This window comes from Sinohyriopsis cumingii, unplaced genomic scaffold, assembly GCF_028554795.1.
Source record: "Sinohyriopsis cumingii isolate HCF-2022 unplaced genomic scaffold, ASM2855479v2 utg001176l, whole genome shotgun sequence".
NCBI lineage: Eukaryota > Metazoa > Mollusca > Bivalvia > Unionida > Unionidae > Sinohyriopsis > Sinohyriopsis cumingii.
The window spans coordinates 1907065-1919477 of NW_028315968.1; the positions used below are offsets into that span (position 1 = coordinate 1907065).

Genomic DNA, 12413 nt, shown 5'->3' on the forward strand with positions numbered 1-12413 from the left:
AAAAGATCATTGTTCAGATATTTTTTTATTGACATGTGTGCTGCAAATAATTTCTATTTATTAAGATATTTTAATTTACAAAAAAAAAAACTACTGGATTTTGGACATAAACAGAACATTTTTCTGCGGTCTTGGTTTAGCTTTCAGGCAAATTCAGGTAAGGTAAGATATTGTATTCCTAACAGGCTGTTGAACACCTGAAATTACCCATGTCTCTAATAAGCCATCTGTATCTTTGTTCTATATCAGCCATTGTATTTGGCTAAAGTACACATGACTGTCAAATTTGCCTTAAGTACTGTAGACACCCCAGCAGATCAGTGACATTATTTCTGTAAACACAGCTCACATATTGTACAAAAGACACGTTTATTGTCAACTATTGTTTAGTGACGTATGCAAACGTTAGGGAAAGAAAGGGTTAGGGACGACATGCAATCTGTTGCAGTACAATTCATGTGTATAATATAGCTACAGTACAAATAAGTTCTAATCATACAGTCGTCACTTTCCAATGAAATCAGATTTAATAGTCAGTTAAAAATGCCTGTACTCCCATTTTGACCAAGATGTTAATCCCTACCAGCTTTAGAGTATGTAATTGGTGCGTCCAATAACGTCGTCTATCTTTCCTAAATTGAGCTTATATTATCATTGTTGTAGACATTGTTTTTTATAATGGATATCAGTGAGATACTTTACATATGATTGGCTGAACTTGTTACCTCTTTAGATCTAGCGACTGTAGTTGGCATCCAGTTTCTTTATATAAAAATTTGAATGTGTTTATTTCCTCAAGATTGTGGTTAACTGATTATGAACAAGAGACATGATCACTATGCAAGCCTATTGATTTTTAGGTCAGACGATGAACGGTCAAAGTGACTTTGACAGAAAAAAAGTACTATTTTGCACAATAACTTTATTTCAAGACCTCACACATCAGTCAAAGTGGTGAGGGGGCCTTGCACTTAGTTATGGATGTGTCCTGTTGATATGTGGTCAAAAAGTACAAGGTCAGGGTCACTGGTCTCAAAGAAATATCGGTCTTGCTGAATAATATTTCTTGTAAAGTAAGTTCTTTGAAAGACTTTGGCTTGAACCAAGGGTAAAAGATAAAGTGGGGGGGGGGATCCTAAGGACAGTGGTCATAGTTATGGTATGTAATAAGAAAAGAAATGACTTTTACACAGTAAGCTTGGTTCAAGATAACATACCTTGACCAAAGGTCCAAAGTCATTGAGACCAATTGCTCAAAGAGCTCCAAGTCAACCATACCCTACTAATGCCTTTGTAAGAGGACTATTAATCCTGATGGGCATATACTTTGCTGATCACACAATTTTTGTTTGAATTGTAATTGGCACTCTCAAGATGGTATTTTGCTGATGTGTTAAATCCCGTACATGCATATATAAGTACTTAAGAGTTTACATATTTTGCTGGGGTAATGGCATACATAATGCCATTGATTTTAAGGTATTTTAGCATACTTGTGTCAGTTTGTGAATGCAAATTTTTGGGAGCAAAGGTTTTGTATATAACCAGTCAGATAAAGAAAGGCAGGTAAGTAAAACAAAGCAGGATCAATCTGGCAATTCTAGCGCACAACCTTACTACTGCAGAAAAGAATTATAGCGGGTTTCATTTTTTGGACAGCATCCGTATTTGATGATAAGATTTTAAAACATCATCCTGTGTTTGATCTTCAAACAGTTTTTTTCTAATTTCAGGTGCTCTTTGAAGCTGAAGATGACCAAGCTACAAATTGTAATGGTATTGCCTGCAATAATGTAAACTAACAACATAATTCAAAAGCCACCTTGTGTATTACATATGACATCAGTCTAAATGATAGATTTAGCTTCAGTTTTACCAATATAAGTCATATGGTATGTTTTAACTCATTCGGCCCCAGAGGTTTTAGTTGTTTTCGCCTGAAATGCACGTAGGAAAGACATTTGGGGAGCTGTTTCTGAATACATTGTAATACATCGGCTTTCAGTAGATTTTCCATGAGACTAATGCCTAGTTTTATTAGAAACATCATTTTCCATTGGTTATTTTGCTTGCGCATGAGCAGAAGGGTAAAAGTTGGAGTTATTTTATTTATTTATTTGCTTAATGGACCCATCATTTTTGTATGGAGACCGCTCTTTATTCCAAATGCCCACCTTATCCTAGTCTTTGCAAAGGTTAACCTGTCTGTGTGCAGTTCAGACTAGTCTGCCTTAGATCTGAGGCCAAAAGGTCTAAAATCCAGACACAAAATCGCATTCTGACCATGAGCGAATTTTGGGTGAATAAAACGGGTCCAAACAATGAGGTTTTTCCCTCTGTATTTTGTAGTACAACTGGAACTTCCAGATTATTTGTTATCATTTTAGAGCTTTATCTGTCTGCTTTTTTGTAATACCACATACTTTGGTGTATCTTAAATGACCTTGATGCTGCAGAGCTCGGAAATAGGGTACAGCCTCATCACGCCTACAGGCAGGATTGTGGCCGAATGAGGTAATCAAGTTTATGGAAATTTCTTAGAAATTTTCAAAGAATGGCTATTTTTGTAACTTATGTGCAGTACTGATGCACAAATGATGAAATAAATAAGTAACAATCAGATTTGGTGATGTCACCAAAATTCTCCCATTAACTCATTCGGCCCCAGAGGTTTTTGTCGTTTTCGCCTGAAATGCGCATAGGAAAGACATTTGGGGGGCTATTTCTGAATATATTGTGATACATCAGCTTTCAACAGATTTTCCATATTAGAAACATCATTTTCCGTTGGTTATTTTGCTTGTGCATGAGCAGAAGGGTAAAAGTTGGAGTAATTTTTTATTTTATTTTTTGATCGTTTTTTTTTGCTTAATGGATCCATCATTTTCGTATGGAGATCACTCTTTATTCCAAATACCCACCTTATCCTAGTTTTTGCAAAGGTTCATCTGTCTCTGTGCAGTTCAACCTGTCTGCCTTAGATCTGAGGCCAAAAGGTCTAAAATCCGGACACAAAATTTCATTCCGACCATGGGCGAATTTTGGGTGGAAAAAAATCGGGTCCAAAAAATGAGGTTTTTCCTTCTGTATTTTATAGTGCAGCTAGAACTTCCAGATTATTTGGTATCATTTTAGAGCTATATCTGTCTGCTTTTTAGTAATACCACCCACGTTGGTGTATCTTAAATGACCTTGATGCTGCAGAGCTCGGAAATAGGGTACAACATCATCACGCCTACAGGCGGGATTGGGGCAGAATGAGTTAAGACATTTGATTTGTCAGTTTTAAGGCAACTTAAATTTCTGCCAATCATATTACTGGATTCAAAAAGTAAATCTGTGAGATTAAAAGTTGCAGATTGCTTCTAGACATTGTCATTGTGTCATTTTTGTATAGATGCCTTATAAACTTAAATCATGGAAATAAAAGGCATGAACATAATTTAGCGATAATTGTGATATAAAATAGTGTTTTTGTTGTTACTGCTTGTCAGGTGCATGCTCTGTACTCAGTTGAAGAAAATTTGTCAATGAAGACTTTTTAAATCATTGACTACCACTTTTCTCACATTACAGAATGTTTTTGTATTTACTTGTTGTGAAGTATCAGTGATAGTTGGTACTGTTGCCTGTTTGTAACAAAGACCTGAGAAAACTAACATAGCTACCAAAATACACAGCTATTGGCTTAGAACACAGTGGCCTAACTACAGGCCTGCAGGTCATGTTTTTAGCCCGTGCTCATACAAAAGTCAGTTCTATGATTATCGTATGTTAAAGGATTAAATATATGATGTGTGGCCCATGGCCATTACATTTTGTGTCCATGTGGCCTACAGTGTTGAAGATGTTAGACTCCCCTGGCTTAGAACATTAGAAGTGTTTATTGCATCAATGTCAATCACTATTGTTAGTGTCATGATCTGTTTTTTACCATATCGCAGTTAGTAAAATAACTCATAATTTAGGTTATTTATGGGCATTTTTACTTTTTTTAATCGATGCTTAATTTTCTAGTGAGTAGGTGCAAAAAAAAATTATTTTAAAAAGTAATCTCCAGTTTATACCTTTCATAAAGGAAATGTGTTTGAGATTATAATTTGTATTTGTATACTTGTATTTATATCCCAGTGGAAATTAATCCAGGTTTTATTTGTCAAATTTACATGGATCTGATATCATACTAGTCCAAACTTTAAAAATTCAAAACCTTGAAATTTAATTAAATTAATTAAAGATGGAACATTTTTACACATTTTCGGGTATTTGAAGCAGTGTTTAATGGTGATTCCTTTATGTAAAGATGGAGCTGTTCTAGTGAAACGTGCTTTGGATTAGTGCACTTTTAATGCTGAGTAACCGCCTAATGATACAATTAAGAAACAGTAACTGTATCATTTTCATATGAACTTTTATGTAATCATAGTTCCCTGGAATATTTTTTAAACCTGCCTTCCATGGGTACCATGTATGTTTAAACGGAATATACCTTATTAGACAGTAAGTTTGTATTTTATACATGTACTTGATTAGTTGTGATAAAATGGTATACCATCCAGACCATTTTGTTACCTGTATTGGTATGGTATGCCATACAGGCCAGTTGATTGTCTGTATAAGAACGGTAAACATCCAGTCCTGTTAATTATCTGCATTAGAATGGTAAATATCCAGATCTGTTGATTACCAGTGTTGGTATGGGTACAGTAAACATCTTGTATCTGCATTAGAATGGTCAATATCCAGACCTGTTGATTACCAGTGTTGGTATGGGTACTGTAAACATCTTGTATCTGCATTAGAATGGTCAATATCCAGACCTGTTGATTACCAGGTTTGGTATGGGTTACTGTAAACATCTTGTATCTGCATTAGAATGGTCAATATCCAGACCTGTTGATTACCAGTGTTGGTATGGGTACTGTAAACATCTTGTATCTGCATTAGAATGGTCAATATCCAGACCTGTTGATTACCAGTGTTGGTATGGGTACTGTAAACATCTTGTATCTGCATTAGAATGGTCAACATCCAGACTGGTTGATTACAGGTGATGTTTTATTTACACCATAGATGTTTGCCTGTGGTTTTGGCATAAATCAAAAGTATCTTTTCCATACATTGCTTCTAAACTAAGGAAGTTCTTGGGCAAATTATACATCTAAGTTTTTAAGTAATGATTATTTATGCACAAATTTCTTGGTGAGAAATGATATGTGTGTGTATGCTCATATGTGAGCTGTGTGCAATTTACAGTACATGATGCAAGCAATGGCATAAAAACAAGCACTGTGGTGCAAATTGAATTTTGTTTCTTCATTATAAACATCCAGACAAGTTGAGTATGTATATTGGTGTGGTAAACATCCAGACAAGTTGAGTATGTGTATTGGTGTGGTAAACATTCAGACTAGTTGAGTATATGTATTGGTGTGGTAAACATCCTCACCAGTTGAGTATGTTTTGGGAATGTAAACTTCTGGATCAGCTGTGTTCCATCAGTTTCTATAAATCATAAGAATTCATGTCAGATCTGTCATTTTTTAGTAACATGTTAGCAGTTTTTGTCAGTTATAGATTCTAAATAATGTAAGCTTCAGAAGCATTTAACATAAATGTCTATATTCTTACTTTTTCTACCTCAAACACGAACAAAAACAAATCAATGTTTTAAGGTATGCCAGACATTTAAGCAATATTCCCTTTACTTTTCCATGAAAGTGTCAAGGACATGTGATGCCTTACATTCATCTCTCTTTATATCTACCTGGTCTTTCAATTAACAATGTGAATTCTTTTCTTACATGTTTGGGTGAAGTTCATCAAATACATAACAATATACTTGTCAAGTAAGTGATGAGGTTTGAGAACTGTGTCATATTTTGTTCATCATGTAGAGGAACCCTTATTGGGTCACTATTAATGTCTAAATATATGCCTTATACAGTGGATCCTTGCTATAAAGTCCCTGGATATACCACTCCCCCTCATATGATGTAGGTGTTTTCATGGATCTCATTACACTGGTTGAGTCTTGTTCTGTCTTGTGTTGTCTTGCCAGCAAAGCATAAGGTTTACTTGTGAGAGTGCTGCTGCTGTTTTCATGGGCATTATAATTAAGTTTTGCTTTTAGCTTAGTTTCTCTGAGACTTGGATGTACATTAACGAAACTTGATATATCTATCTTGGATGATACTGCTGACCATCAGCAAAAATGGGTCATGATGACCTACTTTTCACATTCCAGCTTTTAAGTATTTGCATCTAGTTCAGTTTTGTTGACACTGTAAGTATAGTCACGTAGCTTGATGGGTGTATTCATCTTGGAGGGCACTACCCACCAAGGGCAAAAGTTGACAGACTTTCATGCTCCAAGAATAAATTGCATTAACTGTATGCATATAGCTCTATTATTTAGACTCTGTTAATGTGTATAGTCTTGAAAATTTTGTGAGTGTATTTATATTAGGGATATTTATTACCTAAATGACCTACAGTTAAGGTCAGTCATCTACTTCTTTAGTGACAGTGCAAGGTTTTTGGATTATGCCATGGTGGAGCAGGAAAGACAACATTCTGCACCATTGGGACAGATTTGCTTGCATCATTCCTCAGTATAGTGTGACCTCTCAGCACTTGAATGGCTCTTGTGAGCAGCATTGGAACAACCTTATTTATAAAGTAGAACAACCTTCTTGTGTACTTAGCCCATTAGCCTATATATGCATACAGTATTATAAAGTGGAACAACCAACTTTGAAAAGTGGAACAACCTACTGGTGTACTTAGCCCATCAGCCCATATATGTTTACAGCATTATAAAGTGGAACAACCTACTTTATAAATTGGAAAAACCTACTTTATAAAGTGGAACAATCTACTTGGGTACTTAGCCCATCAGTCCATTTATCTATAAATGTGAAACAACCTACTGATGTGCTTAGCCCATCAGCCTATATATGCCTACAGCATTATAAACTTGATAAAGTGGTACAACCTACTCGTGTACTTAGCCCATGTGTCCCTACCTACCCATACATGCCTACAGGCTCTTGACATAGCGGCAGACTTTTATGTGTCCTAGTTGAAGTCATTTACAACTTGTATGTATGTGTGCATCAGATATGTAAATACTTTTTTAAACATCATTAGTTGATGCTGAAGGGGGTTTGTAATGAAAGGTTATCACAATAAGTATTTGAGACATGGTATTGTACCCCAAAATCGGAGATACACATGGAAAGTATTGGGTTTGCTTTCACATGCCATTGAATATACTTTCTGTTTGCAGGTTTTGCATTTGCTCACAAACAATTGTGCAATAATATTCTCATGAAAGCTGTACATATTGTGCACAGTTTATTGATGTGTAGACTCTAAATACACAGATCTCTGTATTAAAGCACAATATAAAACTGCAGTGTCTTGGTCTTTGTGTTTATATTTTTGTTGTTCTCTATTTGAAATAGTATTGCATCTGGTTATTGCCATTTCAGATACTAAGAGAGTATGTCTAATTTTGAATCATGTTTAGTGGCTATAATATCCTGTTTAATAAACGATAGAAGTTTTACACAAATTTTTTATTTTTCATCAAAGTTTTTGAGATAGTGGTAGCTAACACAATTTATGATCCTAATTTTGAAATTTTGCATTCTACAATCATTGGTTTTGCAATAGTGTTGCCATCGTGTCTTTTAGCTGGCAGACATGCCATACATGTCACTTATTTATTTATCTATCCATGTCTTTGTTCTATTTCTCTTTCTGTCCATCCCTCCCTCAAACCCCCCCCCCCTTGTCTATCTTTGTATACATCTTTAAATAGGTCTTGAGAGGTAAATCTGCAGTAGGAAAGGAAACTTGTCCAGCTCATCATAACTGTCAACAAGGAACCCTGATAACATAAATAAAGTTACTGTGTGACAGTCATGTAATTGCCAAGAACCTCATGGTTACTGTAGAATAGTATACAGACCATACATGGTATTAAACAGAATATGTTTAGGGTGTTTTCAATCCATCAGTTTAACATATGGCTTAGACCAGGTTAGACCCCTGTTTGAGGTAGCTGATAGCATTTGGTTAGTTGGGTCCTGTATGTAACAGGGTTGAAACTGGGATTTGATCTAGCAAAAATACTCAATACAATTACGTGAGTAAGATGTTCATTTATGATGCACATGAGTAAATCAGACACATGACTTACGTGGGGACAGGTTCAGCAGTGGATGTAACAGAAATGGATATAAGAAAATGATATCATTCCTAAATGAAACCGATAAAAGATTGGAACATAATCACACAGACATGTGAGTGGATATGATCAACTTATGGAACTATCACCAGATGTGATGAATATATGAAATTATACACATATATGGCTGACATTTGGATCTGTCGACATCATATGATCAAAGTATGGAATTTATGAACAGGTATGATATATGGCTCATCAAGTATGATGGATGAATCATTCATCATAAAGTATGATGGGTATAAGATTGATTTTCAACCACATAGTGAAATGCAATTTCATTTTCGTAAGCATATTACCTTTGGATTAAATTGATTAAAAACTGGAACATATTCTGTTTATCTCGTAGCGTGCAGGCAACGATCATGAGACGTTTCAAATTTCACGGCTGTTGTCCACACGTAAAGGAATGGCCTCGCGTGGTCAGCTTTTAGCAACCTGCCAAATGATCCCTTTTGAGCCTCCTTTTTCCATTGACCCACTGATCCTTAACTTTGGCCCCTCACACTGAATGAATTAGACCCAACATCACCAATGACTGCAGCATCTAAGTTGAATTTAATGACTCTTCTTCAACAGTACTAAAGCAGAATATTCCTTCTGTAAAGTGGGCAGGTCCCTGGCAAAATTTATCAGTATTGTGAAGATGCAAAGAATCTGGGCTATACGTACCCTGGCTAAAGTCAGATCCATGGTCAGAGAACTCATTGCATATGGTTTCTCAAAGCAGGTACTTTGTAGCACAGAGGTGAGTGAACCAAACTCAGTAGTTTAAAAATAGCTACAGCTGAAATTATACAACGTTGTATGTGAATACAAAGCCCATGTACATTTTCATTAAACAAATGTATTTTAGTATGCACAATTTCATGACAATATCCTTCATCCTGCCTTAAAGTTATATAATTATGTTATAATGGAACTTGTAAAAAATATATTGGAAAATTCTGAGATTAAATTAAAATATTATTTGCAGTAGATATTTAATAGTAAAATAAAAATGGCAGCCTAGGAGTCTCTTATTCACTGTCTGAGTAAAGTTTTGTTGGGATAAAATAAGTTTCCTTTAAAATAAACCAGTTAGCGATATCTAATTGGTGAATGCTAGCAATGATGTATTAGAACAATAATGGGATTCATGATCGTAACAAAAAGCAACATGCTGACTCAAAAGTCAGATTAAACCATCATCTGTCAACAGTAGGAAGAAGGAAACATATTTCTCGACGCAGGACCACACCGGTAGCCTAGTGGTTAGAGCGTCCGTCACGGATGCAGGAAGTAGTGGGTTTGCTAACTCGCTTGGCGCTCAGCATTAAGAGGTTAGTGTTAGGCCTGATCGGCCTGGTGTCGGGATTATGAGACTAGGTGGGACATCATGCTACATGATGCGGCATGAAGCCCAAATGTCTACATCACTATAAACTGACACACAGCAGATATCGTAGCTATATGACTGAAAAATTGTTTTAAAAAGGCCAAATCACACACACACTCTCCTTGACGCCTAAGATTATTGAAAAATGACATCAGTTGTATAACATTTGAATTCCAACACCTCAAATGCCCCTTTGACAAAAGTGGCAAACTTACTGGATCCATTGCCCCATGGACATATGTGGCAAACTTAATGAATCCATGACCCTTGGACAAAAGTGGCAAACTTAATGGATCCATGACCCCTTTGACAAAATTGGAAAATGCAATGCATCCATTGCCCATGGACAAAAGTGGCAATCTTAATGGATCCATGAACCCTTAAACAAAAGTGGCAAACTTAATGGATCAGTCCATGGCCCTTTGGACAACGATAAGTATTGGGAGAACAGTATTTTGCAGTTTTATGAATTTGTGAAATTTAAATGATGAAACAAAATTACCTAACAGTACCATACGTTTTGATCCAATGGCACCACCCACGGACATTACCCAACGGAATGAGTGGCAAAGCAACAGAGAGAGTGTGTGCGTGTGATTTGGATATTTAATATAGTTTTAACAATGTTTCAGTCATATCGCTACAGTGTGACAATTTATAGTCATGTCTAGCACTGGGGCTTCATGCCGCAGACATGAAGTATCATGTCCCACTCAGTCACATTATTCTGACACCAAGCCAACCAGTTCTAACACTAACCTTTTACTGCTGAGCGCCAAGCAAGGCAGCTGCTAGTATCCTTTTTTAATTTTTTATAACTCTTTGATATGACTCGGATGTGATACAAACGTGCGACCTCCCGCATACGAGGCTGACGCTCGAACCATTTGGGCCACCGGAACGGTTGCACAGCAAGAAAGTAAAAGGTGTGGTGATAATTTATTCCAAAGATAAAATTATTCGGTAAGGATATCTGAAATTAAAGCAAGATGAATTCAGCATATCGGCTGATTTCAGCGTTTTTAAGACCAAGAAAAACATGAAATTTTAGTTGAGTATGTTATAAAACTGGGAATTTATGCCATTGACAGTTTCAGCATTTTCTCTAATCATCTGATTTCGCTCTTGGAAATGTGATAAAAAATTGTACCAAAACCTTTATACATCCTGTGAGATAACCAATGTTAAGAGTAGTGACGGTAGAAGGGAATTAAAGGATATAATATATGTCAAGAGTAGGGATAGGAGAAGGGGATTAATCCATGGATTTAATACAGGCCTAAACGCCACAGACTGCCAAGCAAATCGGGTCATGCTCTGGTATACAGGTTTTAGCAAAACCTTAACTTGACTATGGCTTGATTATGAATGGATCAGCTTGTAAATATTAACTGCGAATGATGAACAGACTCTTTGGAGCATTTAGAACTTCCACTTCAGAAGCCTATATATTAAAGTAAATGAACCATCACCCCTGAGACAAAATTGGCTGCTCTATATGCTACCTTCTAATTCATGTAAGCCTTCCGATGAAATATTAGGCCCAAATTCCAGGACGTGTGCCCTCAGAAATCAAATTTCACTCTCTCTTTTACCACCCAAATCCATCCTCACTTAGAAATGTTGTAAATGATACAAAATTCTCAGTTCCAATATCACCATCTTGATTATCAAAAACCCCAAAACAATATTAAATCTCTGCCAGTTAAAACTATCTTTAATAAAGCCTTTCCTTTTCTCATATTACATGTGTAGGCTCGAGTAAATAGTAATACATGAAAGAGTGAAAACAACAAGCTTTGAAAAATATAATAATTTATTTCCTTGGAAAAATTCTGTAAAATTAAAAAATATGGACTTACGGTTTTAAAAATCAAATCCAAGAATAATCCACGAATACAATTTTTGAAGTCATAATAACAAAATGTTCTAATGATTTCAAGTTCGAGTCCCGACAAAGAATCCAAGATGGAAAACGATGACGTATGCTGTAATCTGTAGTGTTGAAGTCTACAGTTGCTTGTAGAAACAAGAAATATCACTCCGGTTTTGGAAATCTGAATAAATTTGTGTAAAAGCTGTCCTTGTTCAACAATTTCATATGAGCACACGTCTTTCCAGGGGAAAAAATTAAGCCTTTTGAATCCGAGTAATTTGAAATAACTCCAAACAGCACAACATACAACTTCCAGTGTAAGAGCCCAACTAACAATATCTCTCCAAAACAAAGGTTATATCGTATTGTAAAATGCAAAAAAAGGTGTCACGTGATCATGTTCCAGAAGCTTGTCGAAATTATTTACTTGCTAAAGATCATGTACACCTAGTGTGGCCCTGACGAAAACCAATCATTTTATTTTAAGAAATAAAATAAATTGTTTACATTTTAAACACGTAGTCCCATCGTGACCTGGACAACAACCAATCATTTTGAAATAAAAATAGAACTTATTTACGAGGTTGTTTTTAATTTTGAATCAAGGCCAGGATCTAGGTCAACACCTGATGTTTACTAAAACGAACCGCCAAGGTCAAACTATTTTCTGGAAAAGGTATCATCTCTAGTGAATGGATTTACATTACAATAGTATGTAATGAAAAATAAATTTGTTTAAAAAAACTGACAAACAAACAATTAAATTGAAATAAATATATGTTAAATCAGATATAATTATATCAATTATACATAACACTTTTTAGAGGAAATTTAAATGAAATCGGAGTCTCCTATCTTGATTATATGTCCATGAATACACATGGCTAAAAAAGATGCAGACC

The 12413-nt window shown here is 35.6% G+C and overlaps 1 protein-coding gene across 1 annotated transcript in view; it reads left to right on the forward strand.

Annotated features, from left to right (window-relative positions):
- LOC149772764 (spermidine synthase-like) overlaps positions 1-7418 on the forward strand; it is a 56057-nt gene extending 48639 nt beyond the window's left edge. Inside the window, exon 8 of the mRNA XM_089947335.1 lies at positions 1734-7418. Within this exon, the coding sequence (XP_089803461.1) occupies positions 1734-1802 (69 nt within the window). The 3' untranslated portion in view covers positions 1803-7418. The remainder of the gene's footprint in view (positions 1-1733) is intronic.
- Positions 7419-12413: the final 4995 nt, after the last annotated feature.